This window comes from Rissa tridactyla, chromosome 25 (assembly GCF_028500815.1).
Source record: "Rissa tridactyla isolate bRisTri1 chromosome 25, bRisTri1.patW.cur.20221130, whole genome shotgun sequence".
NCBI lineage: Eukaryota > Metazoa > Chordata > Aves > Charadriiformes > Laridae > Rissa > Rissa tridactyla.
Genome location: NC_071490.1, coordinates 788,624 through 812,654, shown reverse-complemented (window position 1 = coordinate 812,654; position 24,031 = coordinate 788,624). Strand labels below are relative to the sequence as shown.

The window sequence follows — 24,031 nt, the reverse complement described above, 5'->3', positions numbered from 1 at the left end:
TTTTTTTTTTTTTTTTTTTTTTTTTTTTTTAAAAAAGAAAAACTTCCACGCTGTTGTCTAATCCTGGTAGCTAAACCCTGAAATTTGCTGTTAATGCGGCATAAATTGACTCCAAAAGCAGCTGCGATGCAAAACGTGGACTTTTTCCTAGTGTCCCACTGCAGGGTCTCCATTGGAGCTGGGGAAGTGAATCCAAGCCCTCCGCACTAAAACACCCCCCGGCTTTATTTTCCCCCCAAATAATTGCAACAAGGTGAGGAGGGAGCAAACAGCTGATAAGCAGTTCAGTTTCTGACTAATAAATGGTATTTTGGGGTGGTTGGTTCTTCCCGGGACGCTCGTGGATGCCACGTGTTTATCCTTGTGCCGCCGTTAAGGTTTGGGCACGGGGGAAATTAATTTCATCCCCCAAATTCCATTCGTTGGGGGTTGGGATTTCCCCTCGTGTGGGTTTTTGGGCTCAGGCTGCGGCTTTGAGACGCGGCTCCCGCAATCGAGGACGGCGGGAACTGTGTGAAAGAGAGAAACTCTTTAAGCCGGGATTTAAACATCATTTTAAACCGATACCCAGCAGGTCTGGAGGAGCAAACACAGCTCTTCCCTCCTCTGCCGTATTTATCGTGCGGCACCTACGCAACAAAGATAACGCTTCATAGCACGGGAGCTGGAAGCAAACCCTTTTGGGGGCATCTGCAGGTGAAATTTTAGGTGGCAAGGTCGTTTTGTTGTGGGGGGGGGGAATGATTTATTTAACGAATTTATTTCTGCGAGGAGCAGGGAATGGGCTGGACGTGGGGAAAGGCCCGGTTGGAGTTTAATAACAGCAGCTGGCCGCCTTCGTCTTGGTTGAGGAGGGATCTGCTGCATTTTCCCGGCAGTGTTCACCGGAGACATCAACTAAAACATCATTAATTAAGACTCAAATTAAGAATTTGGAGGTTAGGAGGTGGCCTGGTGCCCTGTTAGCCGTTAACGTCACCTCCCTTCCCTTTTGTCGGTTCAAGGCAGGGGCCGGTGGCTGCACGCGCTGATCCCCGGCTCCTGGCTCAGCAGGCTCGCAATTAAAGGGAGTGCTGGCCACCACAAATTTGCTCGTTATTTCTTTTCAGCTGCTGGATTTTCCAGCCTAACTGCCTTTTCCAGGCTATTTGTGGATAATATATCCTGGGGTGGGATCCGGAATGATGCAATTTAACCACGAATTTCAGTTTTATGTTTCAGAGCTCTGCGCTTCTCCTGCGGTACCGCCCCTCTCTTGGATTTTGGGGCTTGGATTTGCCTTTACAAACCAAATTCCAGCCCTTCCCTCCTCCTGCGTGCCCGCAGGGGAAACCCACGGCTTTGTTTTTCCTTTAAAATGCAGCTTTTCGAGCTGCCAGGGGTTGTGAAGTTCACTTTGGGGTGCGACGCTGCGGGCTGGGTGAATCGTTGCTTTGGGAATCATCACTCCTGGAGTGTCCTGAACTTTTGTCACTACATAGAATCGTGGAACGGTTTGGGTGGGAAGGGACCGTAAAGACCCCCCCAGGTCCACCCCCTGCCCTGGGCAGGGCCACCTCCCACCAGCCCAGGTTGCTCCAAGCCCCGGCCAACCTGGCCTTGAACCCCTCCAGGGATGGGGCAGCCACAGCTTCTCTGGGCAACCTGGGCCAGGGGCTCACCCCCCTCACAGCCAACAATTTCTTCCCCAGATCTCATCTCAGTCTCCCCTCTTGCAGTGTAAAACCCTTCCCCCTCGTCCCATGGCTCCCCTCCCTGCTCCAGAGTCCCTCCCCAGCTTTCCTGGAGCCCCTTTAGGGACTGGAAGGGGCTGGAAGGTCTCCCCGGAGCCTTCTCTTCTCCAGGCTGAACCCCCCCAGCTCTCTCAGCCTGGCCCCACAGCAGGGGGGCTCCAGCCCTCCCAGCATCTCCGGGGCCTCCTCTGGCCCCGCTCCCACAGCTCCGTGTCCTTCTGCTGTTGGTGCCCCAGCGCTGGAGGCAGCACTGCAGGGGGGTCTCCCCGAGCGGAGCAGAGGGGCAGGATCCCCCCCCTCGCCCTGCTGCCCACGCTGCTGGGGATGCAGCCCAGGCTGCGGGGGGTTCTGGCCACCTTCTCCCCCACCAACACCCCCAAGTGCTTCTCCTCAGGGCTGCTCTCAGGTCATTCTCTGCCCAGCCTGGATTTGGGCTTGGGATCGGCCCGACCCACGTGCAGGACCTTGCACTTGGCCTGGTTGGACCTCATGGGGCTGGCACGGGCCCACCTCCAGCCTGTCCAGGTCCCTCTGGATGGCGTCCCTTCCCTCAGGCGTGTCACGGCACCACACAGCTTGGTAGGACCACAGGGGACAACTGTGAAGAAGACGGGATTGACAGGATGGAGATGTTCGGCCCAAAACCAGAGGACAACGTATGTGCTATTTGGTTTGCGCTTACCAGTCACTTCCCCGGGGAGCAGCTCGTCTCATTCCGGAGCACGAATAAACACGCATCGCTTCATTTTTAATATTTTCTCGGGCGTGATGCTCTTTCTGCGAAATTATTATAAGCCAATTTTGCTTTGTGCCCACCTGGTTGACGCAGAGAGCGGAGCAGCGGTGACACAGTCCGGTTATCGGAGCAGAAATAGGATCTAGGATTAAATTCAGTCGATAATTCACGCTCAAACCTGCTGCAGCTTCTCCTGGAATGTGCCGTGGTCCGTCGAGACTGTGCCTTTTCTGCTTGGGCATCCTCAACCTCGCCTGTCTTCTAAAAGCGGGATTGAAGCATGTCTATTTTCCTGAAATTGGAATAAAGTTGCGTAGATGAATCCAGCGCTGCAGATGTTGCTGTCACCTGCATCCAGGCTCTCCGTGCCATGGAAAGAGTTGGTTTTCACATCCTTAGTTTAACATTTAAATAGATTAAATAGTTTAAATAGATTAAAATCCATTTCCCACCTTCCAGGATGGGCAGATAACCTCAAAGTAGCTCATTTTAAAAAAAATAAACCTACACAATCACTTTATTACTTGATAATGCTCATCTCTCAGGGTCTTTTTTTTTTTTTTTTTTTTAAGATTAATTTCTTAATCTTTTTATTCAGGCTGCGGCAAAAGAGGAGGAGCGTTTAGGGTGGCTTCTTCCGAACGCGGCCACTCTCGTGTTCGGATCTCGGAGCGTCTTTCTCAGCCGCTCCTCGAGTTGTCATAGATTTTCCCCGTTTTTTGGACACATCCCGAATCGGGTGAATCCTCGATGAAGTTTCTTTGCAGCTTTTGCTGCGCACGGATCTGAGGTTTCGCTCTCAAACATCCGCCCCCCCTTTAAGCCAGCCTGAAATAATCTGCCCGCCCGACTAAAACCCGGCATTTTCCAACGATTTCCTTGCTCATGCCGCCCTCTTCAAGTCGTTGGCAGATAGTTTTTCCCCCCTTAGGAAGTGTTTTTGGCGCCTGGTGCTGTGACCACCCACCGTGTGTTCCTGCTTATTAATTGGAAAATTAACTGGAAATTCATATTAACTGGAAAATATTCCTGCTTTCGTTTTCACACCTGGGGTTCAACGCCTGCTGCCATCCCAAACCAGACAATCCCTCCTTCCACCGCCACCCTGTGCCCCCCATCTTCAGGTTTTGCCCGTGTCGCTGCTCGTTTGGCGACGTTTTAATTTTTCCCTCCACAGAACGAGGGGTTTCTCTGTTTTCCGCGTCCCGACGCTCTCGCGAAGCCGTCGAATTTATCCTCTTGCGCTTCCTCTGCCCTGCGTGGCTGGTCCCTTCTCCCATGTCCTCCAGACCCGACCTCCTCCTCCGGACCCGTGGCCGCGTTCCCTTTGATCCCGTCAGTACGGTGAATTTTCCAGATGCGTTTCTCCCATGTTTTTCCCCCCAGTACCGTCTCCGCTTCCCCCTCCCGTCCCTGTCTCCCCCAGCTCAGCTTTAGGGGAGCAGGAGGAGAAGTTCTTCTGCGGGGTTTGGGCTCCTGCTGGCCTGGCAGTTCCCTCTGCCGGCCCCCGCGCCGCATTACAGCCCTTTCCCTTCCCCCGGGGCGGGGGGAAAACCGGAATTTTTTTGGCAGGCGGCATTAAAATCCCGTGGATCCGGCCAAGCGCAGGCAGCGCGGGGAATCCGAGCCGCTCGACGCCAGACCCCGTCCCAGCCAGCTCCATCCTCCCGCATCTCCCTTCCACCTGTGCCTAACGAAGCACGTAAACATTAGTGACAGTAATGAAGTAAGCTTTTTTCCCTGATTTTCCCGCATTACCGTGAATAAACGTGTTCGTCTCCAGCCGTAGGAGATGGCACGGCGTGGGGCGCCTCGCGGTGGCTCTTAGCAGTGGAGGTTAACGAAGGTGGTGTGGTCGCCACAGCTTGAGGTGGTGCTACCTGCGGCTTCTCTTAATCTACACATTAATTATTTTCTTCTCATTAATTTTTTTTTTTTTTTTTGAATCTATAGATTAAGGTGTTCCCGGGTTTGGGATTTCTTAATCCTGAAAAATGAAGAAAACCCTGCGTTTGGGGTTTCTTAATCCTGAGAAATGAAGAAAACCCCAACGTAGCACTACCTGTAGCATAATCTGTAAGAGAGGTTAGATTTGTAATCTATAATATAAAATAGACGAGGAAAACCCAAACATAGCATCATCTTAATCTGTAGATTAAGAAAACCCTAACGTGGCATAATCGATAATAAAGATTAGGTATCTGATCTCATACGGGGTTGATTTCTAATCCATAATATAGATTAGATTAATAAAACCCGAACGTAGCATAATCTGTAATGCAAATTAAGTTTTCTAATCTAATAGAGATTAGATTTCTAATCTAGAATATAGACTAGATTAAGAAAACCTGACCGTAGCAGCGTCTCAGTCTCTAGGTTAAGAAAACCCCAATGTAGCACCGTCTATAGCACAATCCTTAGATTTAATCTAAGTTTAACAGATGAGGTTTCTGACCTCATCTAATACAGATTCGATTTCTAATCAATAATATAGATTAGATTAAGAAAACTTTAACGTAGCACTTTTTATAGATTAAGAAAGCATTAAGAAACCCACCTGTAGCGCAACCGTAATGCGGATTTACAGATTTTTACCTTGCTGGACGGTACGATCCGGGGTTACGTCCCCGTCTCCAGCTCTTCGTCCCCATTTACTGCTGGTTTTCAGCGCGCAGAAGACCCGGGTCTGTCAGAACCCGTTTCTTTGAACTCCCCGGCGTTTCCCTCCCATGTCAGAAAATATTCCCCACACCGATAATTGTGCTTTTTCCCTGGGAACAGCCCGAGCGAGCGAGCGCAGAGCGGTGATTTCTGGCCAGGGATGAGGTGGGGGATGAGTTGGGGGCGAGACGGGCCGAGCAACCCTCAAAAATGGGAATTGTTAGATTTTTTTTTTTCTGCAATTTTGGCACACACGTGGGGCGACGACGTAAGAGAGGAGCCGTAACGTAACTGCCAGGGCAGGGGAGAGAGTCGAAGCATCCTTTTATTGGGGGAGAGAGGAGAAAAATGGTGTAAATTTGGGGATTTCCAGCTGATCCCACAAAAAAAAAGTCACCGGAGCAAGAGGAGACCTGTGGGATCCCTCCAAAGGAGACAGTGAAAAAGATACATGATAAATAATTGAAAATAAAAGGGTAAATCTGATATAATGCTTAACTGCCCGGACGGGTGATCGGAGCCTTTGGTTTTAAGTGGAAAGGGAAGAAATTAAACAGATGCGAAATATCTTCCCTTCTCCTTAAAAAAAAAAACCAACAACTCCTTGGCGTCCTCTGAGGGCTGGCTCTGGGAGAGGTGTTGTGGTACGAGGGAGCGGAAGGAAATCGGTCGGTTGCAGACCTTGAAGTGACGAATTTCAGGAAAGAGCTTGCCCTAAAGGTGTTAAAAAACACCTGGGAAAAACTGAAACACCGGGGGCGGTTCCTCGTTTTTCCGTAGGTGTCTCCTGTTTGCAGGTGTCCCTCGACAACTTCGCTTCGCTGGAGTATCGATGTGTGTTAAAAAATAGCTCATTTTCTGGAGGTAGCCTTAATTTTTGCTGCTTTGGGTTGACGCCTGAGATTAATTGCTTTGTTTGTTTCGTCAGATACGGTATCTAAAGGCATTTGTGCCTGAAGCCACGGAAGATAGATGGACAAGCCAAGCAACTTCTGACTCTGCATCATTTTCTGGGGCAAAATTTTATGGCAATGTATCCTACAAGGTAACGTAGCCCCTTGCAGCGAGTAAAGAGGATTCCTTTTGCTTGGCCACACTTTATCACTCAAGATACGCCCTTTAATACACGTCCCAGAGGAATCGGCACTACCCCGAAGCAAAATTGAAGGAATTTTGCAAGAGAGGGAAATCCAAATGGCCTCCAAATCCAGATCTCCCCGGCGGAGTAAGCAGGCAGGTTCCCCTGCTAACGGGGGAAGAAAATTGGGAGCGAAATGAAAGGTGGGAGAGGTTTCAGGCCAGCTGAGCTGCCAGCTTTCCTGGATCCACGGCCACAAAATCTGCCCTAAAATCTCCCGGGGGAGCCAAGGGCGCCTGCCGCAGCCGTCTCGCCGCTCGAGCGATGCTTCACCTCACGTGGAGCCCTGAAAAGTTAAAACCCATCATCCAAAGAGCAAAATCTGTCGTTGCCCCCGCGTGTTGGTGGGTCAGTGTCGGTTTTAGACCAGTAGAAGCAACAGAGCCAGGCTTTCGGCAGAGGTTTAAGCCTGGCTGAAGTTTTTGGGGGGGGGCTCTGGCTCTAGTCCCTTGCTGCAGAGACATGCGGAGACCACGTCTGCGCCCCCAGAGCACGACCAGAGCCACGGGGCTGCTCTGCGGCAGCAGAATAAACCCCCTTAATTCATCTGGCACAATATATAGTGGTGTCTAATTAATAGCTGCATGTCTTAAGCTTGATATGTGCCGCGTGTGCTCGGTGTTCAATTAGACAAAGGACACATGAAAGGGGGGGTGTCTTTACCCGAGAAGGGTCCCACACACCCAGCGAGGGGGGGGTGGTGGCTGGTCCTGGCTGGGCGGCCACCCCGTCACGCAGCTGTAGCTTAAGAACGCGGACGGGCTACGTGTGATTTTTGGAGAGCTCTGAAATGCCCCGAGAGAAGTCTGTAGGCTCAGCAGAAATACCTTTTTTCCCAGGTTTCTGGTCTTCAGAATTATATTTAAATTAGCTACCTAAAGATTATCTATCTAAATTATCGCCCTGAGTTATCTCCTGTGAGGTTATCGACCTAGGTTGTTTACTTTAAGATGGTCTACCTTCAGATTGTCTACCTAAAGATGATCTACCTAAGGATGATCTACCTGGAGATCATCTACCTAAAGATTATCTGCCTGTATTATCTACCTAAAGATTGTCTACGTAGATGGTCTACCTAAAGATTATCTACTTAAATCAACTGTCTAAAGTTATTATCTACCTAGATTATCTACCTAAATTAACTACCTAAAGATTATCTACCTAGATTAGCTACCTAAATTAACGACCTAAAGTTATTATCTACCTAAAAATTATCTACCTGCAGACTGTCTACCTAAATTGTCCATCTAAATTTATTATCTACCTAAATCATCTGCCGAAAGCAGACAGTGTGAATTCAATGTGGGTCTGTCCGCTGCGTGGTTCAGCAGAAGCATCCCGTGGGAGCTCAGTGTTCACCTAAAAGACAGACTTTGGCATGGAATTGGGGTGAGCTTGACCCGTGGTGTGGGGGGGGTGAAGCTGAAAGGAGATGAACGTGTCACCCCGCGCTCCTTTAGCTGGAGCTAAAAGTTGGCCAACACCAACGTAACTTCTCTTCCCCGGTGTTGGCGAACCCAACCCTGGAGCTGAAATTAGTAATTGCCGAGAGCGAGCAGCGTTTTGCTCTTTAGTGCCTCATTTAGAGGTAACGAAGGCTCTTTATGGAGAACATTGGAGTCCTCGTTTACCAGATGAGGCAAGAACCCACGCTTGCTAAGGAGCGGAGAGGCAGCGCTGCTGCCTGGCGTGGAAGAGACAACAAATTGCCTCGGAATATCCTTTCTTCCCCCTGGATACAGAATGCTGACATCGTCTGTTGGGACAAAGCAATGCTGTCACTAAGCGAGTGGGGCGCGAGGTCCAGTTGCCCGAGCTGGTCTAGCAGACGTGCGCCGGGTTAATTTTAAGCAGTGCCTTGTACCAAAAGCTGGTTGAAGTGACCTCCTCTCCCTTCTCCGTGTTTGCAGGGTGTCCGGTGAGGAATGCAATGGGATCAATAGCATGTCGGCGGAGAGCGGCCCTGGAACGAGACTGAGAAATTTGCCGGTAATGGGGGATGGACTGGAAACCACCCAAATGTCTACGACGCAGTCACAGGCTCAACCCCAACAAGGCAGTGCTGTAGGCGTTAATCCCCCTCCACCGGAGACCTCCAACCCCAACAAACCCAAGCGAATGACCAACCAGCTGCAGTATCTGCTCAAGGTGGTGCTGAAGACGCTATGGAAGCACCAGTTTGCGTGGCCTTTCCAGCAGCCCGTGGACGCCGTCAAGCTGAACCTCCCTGTAAGTAGAGAGTGAGAGACCAGATGGTTCTCGGTGGAAGGAGTGAGACCGTTTGGGTCTGGCGCCTTCTCCTGGAATCACAGAATCCATCTCCAATGGTTGGTACCGATCTTACAGTTGGACCTAGTGATCTACTGTTGGGCTCGATCTAATGGTTGGGCTGGATGGTCCAATGGTTGGACTGGATGATCTAATGGTTGGGCTTGGTCCAACAGGTGGACTCGATGGTCCAGTGGTTGGACTCAATGATCTAATGGTTGGGCTCAGTCCAACGGTTGGACTCGATGGTCCAACAGTTGGACTCGATGATCCAACAGTTGGCCTTGATGATCTTAAGGGTCTTTTCCAACCTAAATGATTGTGTGATGTTTTAGAAAATACACACAAGGAGGAATCTCCAGTGGCTCGGCTACTGCTTTGCCTCTTTCCACACTCCTCTTTCTACCGGGACGTGGAGGAGAAAGTAGGAATGATAATTCAGGAGTCAGGGAGGGCGAGTCTGCAGTCCTGTCCCCCAACCCAGCACCAAAAATTATTAAGCATTAAAAATTATTAAGCACCGAAGATTATTAAGCAAATCACCTGGTGACTCGGGCTCTGCCTTACTGCTCCCCGAAGCCCAGCACGTTTTTCTCTGCCTCGCTTAAACCCTTGCGTGATCTCCGCTGCTTTTATCAGCAGAGTCTTTTTTGGAGATGAAAACGCTCGGAGCCTTTCACGGAGTGTCCCGAGTACTCAGACGGGCACTGCGCCTCTTGTGCTGCAGCGCTGTCGGTAACACAAGAGTCGTTTTATAAATGACGCCAATTTTAAGTTAATTTGCAGGAAATCGAGGGGTTCGAGTGCACCCTCGGTATGTTTGCAGATGAGACCAAGCTGGGCGGGAGTGTTGATGTGCTGGAGGGCGGGAAGGCTCTAACGAGGGATCCGCACAGGCTGGGTCCTTGGGTCGAGGCCAACGGTGTGAGGTTCACCAAGGCCAAGTGCCGGGTCCTGCACTTGGGTCACACCAACCCTGTGAACGCTACAGGCCTGGGGAGGAGCGGCTGGAGAGCTGCCCAGCAGAAAGGGACCTGGGAGTGTTAGTCAACAGCCAGCTGAATACGAGCCAGCAGTGTGCCCCGGTGGCCAAGAAGGCCACTAACATGGCCTGTGTCAGGAACAGTGTGGCCAGCAGCACTGGGGCAGTGACCGTCCCCCTGTACTGGGCACTGGTGAGGCCCCACCTCCAGCGCTGTGTCCAGTGTTGGGCCCCTCACTGCAAGAAAGACATTGAGGGGCTGGAGCGTGTCCAGAGAGGGTCAATGGAGCTGCTGAGGGGGCTGGAGCACGAGGAGGAGGGTCTGGAGAACTTCTGAGGAGCAGCTGGGGGAACTGGGGGGGGTTAGCCTGGAGAAAAGGAGGCTGAGGGGAGACCTTCTCGCTCTCTACAACTACCTGAAAGGAGGGGGTAGCCAGGGGGGTCAGTCTCTTCTCCCAAGGAACAGGCCATGGGACAAGAGGGAACGGCCTCAAGTTGTGCCGGGGGAGGTTTAGGTTAGATATTTAGGGCCCCGGAGATACTGGGAGGGCTGGAGCCCCTCTGCTGTGGGGCCGGGCTGAGAGAGCTGGGGGGGCTCAGCCTGGAGAAGAGAAGGCTCCGGGGAGACCGTGGAGCCCCTTCCAGTCCCTAAAGGGGCTCCGGGAAAGCTGGGGAGGGACTCTGGAGCAGGGAGGGGAGCTGTGGGACGAGGGGGAAGGGTTTTACACTGGAAGAGGGAGATTGAGATGAGATCTGGGGAAGAAATTCTTGGCTGTGAGGGGGGTGAGCCCCTGGCCCAGGTTGCCGAGAGAAGCTGTGGCTGCCCCATCCCTGGAGGGGTTCAAGGCCAGGTTGGCCGGGGCTTGGAGCAACCTGGGCTGGTGGGAAGTGTCCCTGCCCAGGGCAGGGGGTGGCACTTTAAGGTCCCTTCCAACCCAACTCATTCCACGGTTCTATGATTAGGAAGAATTCCTTCCCTGAAAGGGTTGTCCAGCACTGGAGCAGGCTGCCCAGGGAAGCGGTGGAGTCCCCATCCTTGGAGGGATCTAAAGGATGTGTAGCCGTGGCGCGTGGGGACATGGGTGGAGTTGGCAGCGTTGGGTTAATGGTTGGATTTGATGATCTCAAAGGTCTGTTCCAACCTCGATGGTTCTCTGATTCCCAGCGTCCGCTCCCTGCCTCAACCCGGGCACCCTCACCAGGAGGATTTAGAATAAAACCCCCAGAACTAGCAAAAATTGGAACAGAATTTATAGATGATATGTTATAATAAGGCCCAGCACCATTCTCCTCTGCCGCACGGCTGGTTTGGAGCCTTCCCGCTCCCACCAGGAGAGGTTTCTTCCCTCCCTCCCTTGAGATGCTCTCCCTTGAGGGCGATGTTTCTGCCTAACCCCCACTTCCCTTGGCTGTTCTACCTTTAAATACTACAGCTCTAAATATATAATTTATTGCCCGAGCGTTAGGCTATTTAATTTCTTCATGGTAGGAACGAGCTCCCTGTCGCATGTGGAGAGCGACGGCTCTATAGCAACGGCGTTTCCAGACCTTTTTCCACCCCCCCCCCCCGCCCTAAACGTTACGCCCGAAAATAGAAACACCTTCTTTTGTGTTAATCTGGATGCATTTAAGGGGCTGTAATAAATCAGATTTCCCCAGTTCTCTCCGTCGCTGCCTTCGACCGGTGACCTCCCGCAAAGGGTCATTCGGTTCCCGTAAGGTTTTTAGGAATTAATCGGCACCATTCTTAAATGAAAACCCGGAATTGGGAAATTTTGGGGGGGTTAAATTATTTCTCTGCCAAAGGTTTGTCCTTCTGCTTAGGTAAAAATCCCGGTTGAGAGGCTGATGGGGGCTGAATCTGGCAGTTAAATATCGGCTCGGGGCGGGGGGAAATGTCTCGCCCAGGTGGGTCCGGGGATGAGAGGGAGAAATCCCGGTCCTTAAACTTGGCGGACGTTTTCGTTCTGACGCTGACGTCTCCCTCTTGTCCCTCTGCAGGATTATTATAAGATAATTAAAACTCCGATGGATATGGGAACAATAAAGAAACGCTTGGAGAATAACTACTACTGGAACGCTCAAGAATGTATCCAGGATTTTAACACGATGTTTACAAACTGCTACATCTACAATAAGGTACGAAAAGTTCCCTGAATCTGCATTTTTACGAGGGAAATCTTCCGTGTCCTCGTTGGACCGGCGCGGAAATGCGGGAGTTGCTTGTTCCGACGGTCCTTAAAAGGAACCACCGCCCAGATCGGCTTTTTTTCGGAGAACAAACGGGATTAAAGCCTACGGGAGCTCAGGCGCGTCTTGTTTTCTGCCGAGAAGCAAGACCAGACAGGGCTGGCTTTGCCTTCCCTCCCGGAAGAATTATTAGCAGATATCATCAGTCTAGACATCATTTCTCTTTTTTTTTTTTTTTTTTCTTAAAAGGAAACTTTTAAGATTTTTCTTTGTGTCTGACTTAAGCAGAGCCACGAACGTTACCGAACAAATCCTCGAGAAAGTGGGGCTGGGCTTCGTGATTCTTTTTAAGAAGCCGACTTGAGGCTGGTTTGAAACTCTGAAATCTGGTAGGGGAAAAAAAAAACAAAAACCCAACGGGAATATACGGAGCGGCACGTTGAGTTTGTCACGCCTGACCCTGGCCTGGTTGTAGAAGATTCCGCTCCGGACAGTGAGAAACATCCCGAAAAGCATTTTATATAAACGGTTGTGCAACCTCCTTGCGGGGCAGGAAAGGGTATCCACAGGGGTGAGGAGCATCCCAGGGCGTTTCCACAAACGGTGATCCACCGCAACCTGGGGGTGATGGTGAACCTGGGAGAGGTGGAGAAGGTTCTCCCAGAGGTGGCACCAGGCCGTACTGAGCGCCGGACGCTCGCTCGTTACCTTCTTAAGTAGCAAAAATGACAGCAAATAGCAAACGGAGGGTTTATCACCGTCCTCGAAGTCAGCGGGCCGTGGTCAGAGCCTCAGCCTCTCCAGCCTTTCCCTTCCCAACCGCTCCGGCCTTCCCACCTCTTGCCCGAGTGTTTCGGTTCCCCTTCGGTTTCTGCCCTCACATCTCACAGGTCTTTTCTCTCCATCCCCGTTGCATCACCCTCGTGCGCTTTGACCTTTTTTTTCCCCTCTTCCTCTCAGAAATATTGCACAAGACCTTCCTACTTTGGTCCAAATAAATCGTCGTTAGCAGTTTCGGTCCTTCAAGACCATCTCCTTGGCCATTGCCCTTCCTGGTTCAAGCCAGTCCGATGCAGCTGGAACGAGAATAGACTCTTAAAGGCTTCAAATTATTAATATGCACCTGAAAGTCTTCTGCCACGTTCTCCCACCACGGTGACTTCCCCCTACCGGCTTTCTCCCTGATCCCCTGCCCTCCCTGATCTTCACCCGTCTCCTCCAGGCTAGAAGGCCAAAAATCATCTAAAGAAACATCTTCGTGGACCTCACGGAGCCTGCAAACCATCAGCTGGGCAGGTTTGTCCGCGCCATCTCATGGGCGAGCGTGGTTTTAACCCTCCTCGTGCCCGTGGCAGAGACAGAGCTGCCTTCTCTTGGCGTCACCATGGCGCGACAGCGATGGCCACCAGTTTATCCTCTTCACAGCAATCCAGACTCTTGTTCTGTTGCTGCGTGCCCTTCCCTCTCCGGCAAATTTTATTAATAGCCACAAAACAACTTCAGACCTTCATATCTCTTGTCTCTTCTCCCCCGCGCTGCTTCAGGAGGCCCCCGGGCAGGAGATCTCCCCTTCTCTAGGCGTCCTCCTTTCTGTGTGCCTTGGTCTTGGCAAACACAGGCTTCTCCTCCAGATCCGTAAGCGCCGCTTGGTGCTGGCCTCTCCTTCCGCGCCCATTTAGCAACAAGTAAAGGCTCCCAACAGCCAACTTCCTCCTTAAAAAACTCCTTTTTTAGGGAAAAAAATCTCCTTGCAAGGCCGTGCTGAGCTCTTCTTGCGTTCTATGGAGAGACCTCTTCCGTGAGACCCACCATGTCGGGGGGATCTCTCGTGGTGGAAATGACCGGCTGGCTTAATCCAGCTCTTTCTTTTCCACTTTTTCCCTCTTTTCCCTCCTCCCTTCATTTAGAAAACAGCTTTTGCCACCTGCAGGTAATGCCTTGTGTGGGTTTATTCTTCGATACATCTCCTCAGTGATGGCCCTGCCCATCATCTGGTGGTACCTCTAAAGTGTAAGGGCTTTTGGGTGAGGATTTGTCTGTGCAGTTGGCACGTGGGACGGCATCCCGTACGCCTTTCCGCCGCGCCCCGATAAAACCAGCAGCGCTAAGGAGGGGGGAAAACACGGAGTCCTCTCTCTGGAAATATCTCCAGAGAGAAATTTGACGTATATATTTATATAAAAGGCATCTGTTTCCATATATATTTTGCCTAATTTATGGTATCTGGTTTTCCTCCAGCCAGGGGATGACATAGTCTTAATGGCAGAAGCTCTAGAAAAGCTTTTCCTGCAGAAAATCTCCGAAATGACCCAGGAGGAAACGGAAATCGTTATAGCCCAGACGAAAGGACGAGGACGCGCGAGGAAGGAAGCAGGTAACGACGCTGGTTGGTACGACGTTCGCAGTTAAGCCACGCTCAACCCAACCCGCTTTCGTCCTGCCTAAATTGGGGGGTTTAATTGGGGTGTTAATTAAAACCAGCCATCCTTCCATGGGATGTTGTCCGTTCCTTGCTTTATTGCGTGGGGCGTCTAAAATCGGGTGGGAAGGGGGAGGCTGCCTCGTCTCTCTGCCTGAGACTCTCTCTCCGGTGAACGGCAGAGCTGTGCCACGTCCTAAAGTCCCTCGTCGGTGGCTTCTGGGCATCATTTTTGGGGGAGGAGGAGCGCTGGGGACAGACTCTGTCACAAATACAGCGCTGCTAAGGCACGTGGATTTATAGCGCTGGTGAAATGTCCTCGTTCCCGGCTTTTCCATGAAGGTGAATGTTGAGAGTGATAGGAAAATGTTTAATTTCTGCCGTCGCGGAGCCGAGATGATGAAATAGCCCTCGCAGTACCTCGAGGGTAAAGTCCAGTTGTTGAAAGGCCACGTGAATTCCGTTGTGTCGGACCTCTTGGAGTTTCACAGCTGCGTTTCGCGTCCTCCTGGATGGACTTGGCGCCCTAAAAAAGTTGCGTTGTGTTCGAAAAGCATCGGTGACGCCATCAGTGACACAACGTGTCGGCTACAGGGGGAATCCTGGTGCAGAGAACATCAGGAAGTTCTCTCCTGTGAGGGGGGTGAGCCCCTGGCCCAGGTTGCCCAGAGCAGCTGTGGCTGCCCCATCCTTGGAGGGGTTCAAGGCCAGGTTGGACGGGGCTTGGAGCAACCTGGGCTGGCGGGAGGTGTCCCTGCCCAGGGCAGGGGATGCCACTGGGGGGTCTTTATGGTCCCTTCCAACCCAAACCATTCCATGATTGTAACCCGCACCGGTGCGGGGGGTTATTCCTCCCAAGGTGCAGGACCCTACGCTTGCCCTTGTTGAACTTCACGAGGTTCTTCTCCGCCCAGCTCTCCAGCCTGCCCAGGTCTCGCTGGATGGTGGCACGGCCTTCTGGTGTGTCAGCCACTCCTCATCCAGGTCGTTGATATGTTGAACAAGACTGGACCCAGTACTGACCCCTGAGGACCACGAGTAGCCACTTCACTGTCCACTCATCCAGCACTCGCTTCCGACCCTTACCTAGGAGGATGTTACGGGAGACGGCGCTGAAGTTGAGGTAGACAACGTCCGTGGCTCTCCGCTCATCTCCCCAGCCCGTCGTGCCATCGTAGGTTATCCCATATATAACTTAAGGTTTTCATTATCTCATTTTTTTGGAATACCAACCATTCACCAGGCTCCACGCCAGCTGCCGATGCCGTCGCATCGTTCCTCAGAGGGTTGAGAACATCCTGGCCGTGACTTGGATCTCAGCAGCGTCTCATCGCATACGGCCACTTTGGTTTTGGGATTTCTTGATTTTTAACATTTCTCGTCTCCGTCTTGTCTCATTCTCATCCTTTTAACCCAAACGCTGTGCGATACCAAGGAAAATGGCACATGCAGGACCGTCCCCGAGCTTCTGTCCCCAAAAAAAGATGTTTTCACCGTATTTACTGCCTGCGAGCTGGCGCGAGCATCCCGCGGCCCTTCTGGAACGCTGTGAATCCTCATGTCTCCTCCCAGCTCAGCCTTGGACTGGTGGCGCTGGGATCCCAACAGGTTATTTTCCCAGTTTTACTGGAAAATCAGCATGGCCAGGGAGCTTGAGCGTTGACCCTCGAAGGGTTTGGGGCCCAGTTGTCAGGGTAATAAAGAAGAAATCGGTCTCCGGTAGTTGTCGAACGTTGTTCAGTAGCTGTTGGAAGAGAAAACCTTTCTGCACTGCCATCGCCCGGACAGCGCGTGCAAATTCAAACCACCAATATTTGCTAAATCCCCCGAGTTTTCCCCGATTTATTACCGAGAGGCGTCATCTTTCTGCATAAAGGGACGTCATACCAGTTTCAGAACATCTTTTCATCTAAAACACCAAGGAACAAAAAAAGGGTTGTGGAGCCAAACGTCTCAAACTGCTTTAATCATTTTGGCTTTATTTTCTTTTCCCTTCCCCTGGCGTTTTTGGCCGTCTCTGTCTCTCTCCGTTACAGGTCTGTGTGTGTCTCCGTGCCTGTTTTTCTTGCACAGCTCTTAATTCTCCGTCTCTACGTGTCATTGAGTCCTTTCGGCTTCATGACATCCAGCTTTTGAAGCACCAGCAAACCCAACTTGTGGGTTTTTCTGCGCGTGACCAAGTCGTGATTATTTGGTAGCTAAGATTTTTTTAAATTACTGCTTTTTTTTTAGGCGCTATGCCTCGTATTCCGATACTGTGCGCAGGGAGAAGCTCTCCTCGGCTAGAAAATTATTGGCCATCCCCTTTCTCAGCATCTCCTGGAAGGAGAAGCGATGAGGTTGTCTGTAGAGAAGATCTTTTTGCCTCCACGGCGTAGAGAGGCGCCTACGGACTCGGGTCTCCTTCTCTACCACCACCCCTACAGCGGGTATAACGTGTCGGTCCCCACCCGAGCGCGTCACCCTCCCGCTCTTCGCACTGTAGCGTTGACCACCGTAGGTCAGCCGGAAACCGTAGGTGGGCTGGAGCATCCCACGCCTCGTGCCGCTACGTTGTGATTTGTTATAGCGAATAACAGACTAGAGTATATTTACTGTCTGGAATAGTGAGGACCTGCGAGATCGTTTCCCTCCAGTCTGCTGCGCCTCCTGTTACATCACATTGTGTGCAAAGTCCAGCGTATAATAAGCGATTTGGGGTTAAATTGTTGAAAAGCAGGTGCGGTGCTGGTCGGAACGCTATGCTGCAGCCCCCCCCCCCGCGGGTTTCTGCTGAAGATCTCAAGCTCCTGCGCAAGGCAGGAGGAGAAACGTGTCGGCTTTGCCTCAGTGATGCAGAGCTGCTTCGCGGTCCCAGCAGGCTCCACGAGATCCCAGCAGGACCCACAGGATCCCAGCAGGACCACAGGATCCCGGCAGGCCCCACAAGATCCTGACAGGAGCCACGGGATCCCAGCAGGACTCACAGGATCCCTGCTGTGCGAACGGGATCCCAGCTGGACGCATGAGATCCCAGCAGGACCTACGAGATCCCAGCAGGACCACAGGATCCCGGCAGGACCCATGAGGTCCCAGCAGGACCACAGGATCCCAGCAGGCCCCACAGGATCCCAGCAGGACCCATTAGATCCCGGCAGGCCCCACAAGATCCTGACAGGAGCCACGGGATCCCAGCAGGACTCACAGGATCCCTGCCGTGCGAACGGGATCCCAGCTGGACGCATGAGATCCCAGCAGGACCCACGAGATCACAGCAGGACCACAGGATCCCGGTAGGCCCCACAAGATCCCACCAGGACTTTGGGATCCCAGCAGGACCGTGGGATCCCAGCAGGACCACAGGATCCCAGCAGGACCCATGAGATCCCAGCAGGACCCACGAGATCACAGCAGGACCACAGGATCCCGGTAGGCCCCACAAGATCCCACCAGGACTTTGGGATCCCAGCAGGACTGTGAGATCCCAGCAGGACCACAGGATCCCAGCAGGACCCACGAGATCCCAGCAGGACCATGGGATCCCAGCAGCACCACAGGATCGTGGCAGGAACCACGGGATCCCAGCAGGACCACGGGATCCCAGCAGGACCCACGAGATCCCAGCAGGACCACAGGATCCCAGCAGGACCACAGGATCATGGCAGGAACCACGGGATCCCAGCAGGACCACGGGATCCCTCTGGCTACGTGTCCCCCCGCTGCTGCAGAGAGCACTCCGGTGTCACTTTGCGGGGAGAACAGGATGAAAACTCCGGGTTTTATCGTTTTTGGCAGGAATCGGCTCCTAGTTGAGCATCTCTTAATAAAGGCGACATTTTTCTAGCGGGATTGCAGGAATCGCAGCTCCTGGGGGCGGATCGGGAGCCAGTCTGGCTGCGATTCTTTTCTAATGAATTATTTTTTGGGAGTGATTCTTGGAAGAGGGGTTGGAATTATTGCTAACGAGGTACATCTGATTCCTGGCAGAGACTGCCCAAACCTTCTCTGGACTTTGGGGTTGATGTCACGTTGCTGAAGCAGGGTGGTGTGTCCCAGCGTTCCCCCTTTTCCATGCCGGAAGGTTCGGAAACTTGGTCAAAGCTTCACCCAGCGGCAGCTCCAGCGAGGAGGTGACATCGCCAGTGCCACCAGAAGGTGACGTTTCCAACCTCATGTCCCAACCTCTCCGGTGGCTCCGTGTTTGAAACGAGGACTCCAGCCGTTGGGAGAGATTCCCCCGGACAGTGCCGTGACTTGAATCACCAAGAATTAAGAAACTCTTCTTGATACCGGAGCACAAAATCGCTCCCGAAGGAAGAGCTGCCCAAGTTTGGCTCCAAAATGATGATAGTCAAGAACCGTTTCCTAGGAAAAAGCAGGAAAAGATGCGCTCGAGTGCCTCGTGTGAAGGGAAGGCGGGGAGAGGAGATGCCTTTGGCCTGATCTTGGTCTTTCTCTGGAGGGGTTTTGGCGCAGTTTGGTCCTGAGCTGCTTCGCCATTTCACCGCGCGAGCTGTAAAAACAATCGTCCTGAAGGAAAACCACTCCCTGGCCGGTTGCTCAAGAGCAGGAACTGCAAGATCTTAATTACCTAATGAACAATGTTCTTTAAACGGTCTTATTACAAAACGTTAATTGTTTTTCCCGTTAAAATGACAAAGTTTGAAGGAAGAAACAACCTTCTCTTTCTTTTCTTTTGGCAGTGACATCCAAACCAGGATCATCCACGGTACCGAACGCAACCCAAGCATCCTCCCCGGCGCAGACGCAGGCGCCGCAGCAGAACCTCCAGTCGGTGCAGACGACTCATTCCTTTCCTTCCGTCACCCCCGACCTCATCGTCCAGACGCCCGTCATGACGATGGTGCCTCCTCAACCTCCTGCGCCGACTCCACCGGCCTCCCAGGCCCCCGCGCCGCCGGCCCCGGCTCCCCAACCCATCCAGCCTCACCCTCCCGTTATCCCAACGCCCGCCCAGCCCGTGAAGGTGAGTCATTCCTTAATTACCTTAACCTGACGGCTTTAATTGTCTTCACGGCGTAGAAGCGCCGTGGTTGGTCAAGCGGTTGCTGTTTGCTTTGCTGCCGGAGTCTCATTTTGAGCCAAACGGCCGCAGTTTGGTCAAAAAAATCATGGTTTGAGAAACTTGAGGAGCCTGCGGTGACCCTCTCTGACACCGGTTAACGTTAGCCGCGGGGAATTCCACCCAGGTTTGCGTGGAAACCTCGTTCATCCGCTTAAAACTTTCTTTCCTTGAGCTTTATGTGACTCGGGAAGAAAATCTTGAGTTGCTGAAGTGACTCATGCCCTTGACCTTTGGTGGTACGGCAGAGATAATCCATGTGTTTCTCTGCCGAGCTCCGCACAGGTCAACAACATCTCAATAGTTTTGGAAGGGCTTCCAAAGTCCTTCTCGTCACAAGCGCTGGTGAACCCGAGTCAACGCTCCGAGAAACGCAACTCACTTCAAGCCCAGAAGTACGATGCCCAAATTAATAATGCTTTATTTGCTCGGTTATAGACAAAAAAAGGGGTGAAGAGGAAAGCAGACACCACCACGCCGACGACCATCGACCCAATCCATGAATCGTCATCGTTGCCCGCCGAACCCAAGTCCACCAAGCTGGGTCCACGTCGGGAAAGCAGCCGCCCGGTGAAGCCTCCAAAGAAGGACGTTCCAGACTCTCAACAGCACGTGGTAGAAAAGAGTAGCAAAATCTCCGAGCAGTTAAAATACTGCAGCGGCATCATCAAAGAGATGTTCGCCAAGAAACACGCTGCCTACGCCTGGCCCTTCTACAAACCTGTGGATGTGGAAGCACTGGGACTGCACGATTATTGCGATATCATTAAACATCCCATGGATCTGAGCACAATCAAAGTAAGCTCAGGTGTAGAGGAGGGGGAGGTCGGGGGTCTGAGAGGAGAAAAAACAGATGATTTTTCGCCCCGCGTGTACGCACCAGGCGTCCTCAGATGTCTGCCGGATTTATTTTGGCCGTAGGTTTCTGGTACATTCGGTCTCTCTTTTCTTCTTCTCTTGGTTGGTATCGTGACATTTGGGAAAAACAAACAAGCCGGCATCCTTCCAGACGGGCTCTTAGGAAACGCTCGCACGGGGTTTTTTATAGAAGATTTCCATTACTGTATAAATCTGCTCTTTCTTTTTAGGCCAGGAGATGGCCTCAGAGAGCGTAAATCGCAGGAGTAAGGGGATTTGCTTTAAACCAACCCCATTCTCAATTCTTTTTAAAATAAAGGCCCATCTTTCCGAAGTTGTCTTGTCTAAATCGTTCTTCTGTTGAGCACAGGTAGTTCCCTCTGGTTGAAAATCGCTTCATTTTAAAGAACAGATGCGAATTCATCCACGCTTCCCCTTGGAACGTTAGTTCATTATTAGAGTTGTTTAATTTTTAAAGGCCACTGCAAAGTCGTCCCTTGAAATGTTAATTCAGGATTTCGAAGTTAAACTTTTTAGCTGGGAAACCTGAATTTGTTATTTAGAAATCTTCTTTAACTTCTTGGTTATCAAATGTTAATTCGTTATTTTGAAGTCCAACTTCAGCCATGAAAGCTTAATTCCTTATTTGAATATCTTTCATTTTTTAGTTATCAAACCTTAGTTCACTATTTAGAACTCTAACTTTTTAGTTAGAGGTTTAGTTAAATTCATCATTTAAAAGTCTTTAACTTTTTTTCGCCCACTTTGTTTCTGGGTTTTCAAACCCAAGGAGCGAGTTTTCCCTTCCCGCAGTCGCAGCAGGGCTGAAGCCGCCGTGGCTCTTCCTTCGTCACGGCGTTTCCGACCTCGCGGATCTTGATGGGTCAAACCTTGGGGCCGCCGAATTCCATTCTTGGCGTTCTCCTTTCTCCTCCGGACTGGCCGGCCATGAGCATTAGGTCTTGCACGTCCGGAGCTGCCTGTACGTCTCACTGCCCAACTCTGGCAGGGCTGCGTGTCTGAGGTCACCCTTGGCAGATGTTGCCGAGACAGCTGTTGGAACGTTCTCCGTCTTCCAGTTGTCCAACCCGACCCTGCTTTCCCAGGGAGGGAGAAGGAGGCGTGAAGCTTCTCTTGGCTCAGCTGGCATTGCCACAGCTGGATGCGACACTGGGAGCAATGAGGGGTCATCTCAAGGCTGTGTCCACCTGGATCAGTTCTCCCGGCTCCACGTAGGCTTGGGACAGGAGCAGGTCACTGTAGAGCAGGTCTGTGCCCTCCTGGGGTGGAGGTCCAAGCTGTAGAGACACCAACTTGGTTCCTGGAGGAAGGGGGATGGTTGAAAGCAGGTGAGGTGGTTGAATCCTGTCCCCTGCGTCCACAAAGTCATCGTTCTTCGTTGGGTGAAGGACCATCCTGGTGTCTTCTGTCCCTCCAACCATTTAAACAACTCTTGAGGTCTTCCTTCTGGGGGATCGATCTGAGCAAAGCCCACCGTATTCTTGCGCTAACGCAGGATCTTGGGCACACGGGGAGGTTCAGCCCTTCTTGGTTGAGGTCAGGTGGAGCCAGGGTTCGTACTCGTGGCCTTCAACACTGTTCTTCTTCGCAGCATCTCCATCCAGTTCTTCATCCAAATCGCCTGGCTGCTGTCAACCACGTAGACAGTGAGCAGGTGGCTCGGAGAACACGTTGTCCTCTTCTGAACATCACTGAGGACGCCCACAGTCAGCTCTTATTTTTTTATAAACCGTCCACAATCCTTCATTCGACCACCGTTGATGATTCTTTTGACCAAAGTTAGTCATTATTTTTTTTTAACCATCCACAATCCTTCATTTGACCAACACTGATTGTTCTTTTGACCAAAATTAGTTATCTTTTACACACCATCCCCAGTCCTTCATTTGACCAAAATTGATTATTCTTTTGACCAGAATTAGTCATTATTTTTTTCTAAACCATCCACAGTCCTTCATTCGACCAAAATTGATCATTCTTTTGACCAAAATTAGTCATTTTTTAATAAACAATCCATCCATAATCCTTCATTTGACCAAAACTGATCATTCTTTTGACCAAAACTAGTCATTCCAGCGTAGGGAGAAAACAGGTGCGTGAAATCCATGGGCGCCACAGGGATGTGTTTATTCAATCCATGGATTTGGTGTATTTGGTTAACAGCAGAGAGTTTTGTTGGTTTTCTTTCCCTTTCCCCTCCTTTCTAGTCTAAACTGGAGAACCGGGAATACCGAGATGCTCAGGAATTTGCGGCCGACGTCCGATTGATGTTCTCCAATTGCTATAAGTACAACCCTGCCGATCACGAGGTGGTGGCCATGGCACGGAAACTGCAGGTAAGGACGCGCGTTGTCGCGGCCCGTTTCGTTTTTGACGAACGCTGGCGTCTCTCTTGGCTTATATTTCCAGCACAAAGGCCACGTAGTCTTGAAATAACCCCCAAAAACGCCAGCGTGGTAGATAATGGTAAAAAACCGATACTTTTTGCTGTAGAAGTGATGGAAGGAGCGAGCCGACTCAGCCCAATTTGCTTCTTTAAACTCTTTATTTTGTTTAATTTGCCTTTTTTGTGTCGTCGTACCTTTTTGCTGAAGGAGTAGAAAGGAAAAGCGTGGCTCCAAAATGTCACTTTTCTCCCCAAAACACCTAGAAAGAAAAGAATCAACGGTACCTGCGTGGTTGTGCTTTTTTAATTACGTCTTCCCTCATTTTACGGTGAAGTTTTCTGCTCTCCGCTCGTTCCTGAAGGGTTTGTAATTAAAAGAATTAGCTGATGAAGAAGCCGCATATCTTGAACGAAGCGCTTGGCTTCATCCATGCGTTCCGCCACTCCCCAGAATCTTCGCAGTTCCCTCGTTTCTCGATAATTCGGAGCTGCTGCGTGGCGTCACCCGGTCGAAGCAGGGAAAAGTGCTTCGCCGCGAGCGGATCTGGGAGAGACGGTGGAGAAAACCGGCCTGGATTGCTTTAAACTTCAAAAAACTGGCTGAGGAAGGGACTGAGTTACACCCGAAAGCAGCGGAGACCTGGGGAAAAACTGTTAGGTTGGGGGAAAAGCTATTCAACTGGGGGGAAATGCTATTAAATTGGAAGGGAAGCTGTTAAATTGGGGGGAAAGCTATTAAATTATGGGGGGAAAGCTAATAAACTGGGGGGAAAAGCTATTAACCTGGGGGGAAGCTCTTAAGTTGGAGGGAAAGTTATTAAATTGGGGGGAAAAACTTAGGTTACAGGACGTTTGACTCAAGAAAACAACCCCAAAAACCGGGAGGAACTGGATATTAAAAGCTCGGCTGGATTTTTCTAACTGGAAATCCTGCGTCAAAACCCTCTGTGTGACGTAGAGGGATTTCACTCGAGGAAAATTGCCGGCTCCTGAAAAGGCTGCCAGATGTTTCCCTTCGACCCAGATGTGAAGCTGCGGCCGAGGGTCGAGGAAACAAAGCCGTGGTTTTAGGCACTCTTAGCATTTTTCATTGGGTTTTTTTAATAAAAATCCAGCTCAGGTTTGGGCTGGTTTAATTTGAGCTGAGTAGATGTGTGTTGCGGCTTGCTTTTAGCGTGAGTTTCGTCGAATTCGTTGTCTTCGTATTTTTTTCTGGATTTTATGGGAAGAAAAACCTGGAAAACTCGCCGCTCGCCCTCTGGCTGCTCTTTTTCTCCTTGTTTTACTCTACCGAAGGATGTCGCAGCCTCTTTTAAACGACGTCTCGGAGTATTTTCCAACCAGCAGCAGAATGAATCCGATCTGAAATTCCAGTCACTCCTCTCGCAGGCTGCCAAGCGCTGAGTAGTTGGATGGAAACTTGGGATTTTTCTGTTCTTTGGGATTTTTCACCCTTGGTTTTTTTGGAGGAAAGTCCTCAGCGACCGGCATTGCCAGGTGATGCCGTCTGGAGCGAGGGCTGTATGAAATCAGGATTTCACCCGCATCGATCCCCTGGACGAGCTCGGGAACACATC

The 24,031-nt window shown here is 51.2% G+C and overlaps 1 protein-coding gene across 13 annotated transcripts in view; it reads left to right on the top strand.

Annotated features, from left to right (window-relative positions):
- The window catches only part of BRD4 (bromodomain containing 4), a 78,425-nt gene that overhangs the window by 26,443 nt on the left and 27,951 nt on the right, over nt 1-24,031 (top strand). For 6 of the 13 annotated variants that reach the window (XM_054183391.1, XM_054183385.1, XM_054183389.1 and 3 more), the window contains 7 exons: nt 6,059-6,175; nt 8,179-8,497; nt 11,520-11,657; nt 13,947-14,082; nt 18,810-19,093; nt 19,628-19,987; nt 22,276-22,404. In XM_054183391.1, the coding sequence (XP_054039366.1) occupies nt 6,156-6,175; nt 8,179-8,497; nt 11,520-11,657; nt 13,947-14,082; nt 18,810-19,093; nt 19,628-19,987; nt 22,276-22,404 (1,386 nt within the window). In that variant the 5' untranslated portion in view covers nt 6,059-6,155. The other 7 variants (XM_054183393.1, XM_054183392.1, XM_054183394.1 and 4 more) reach the window with 7 other exon arrangements.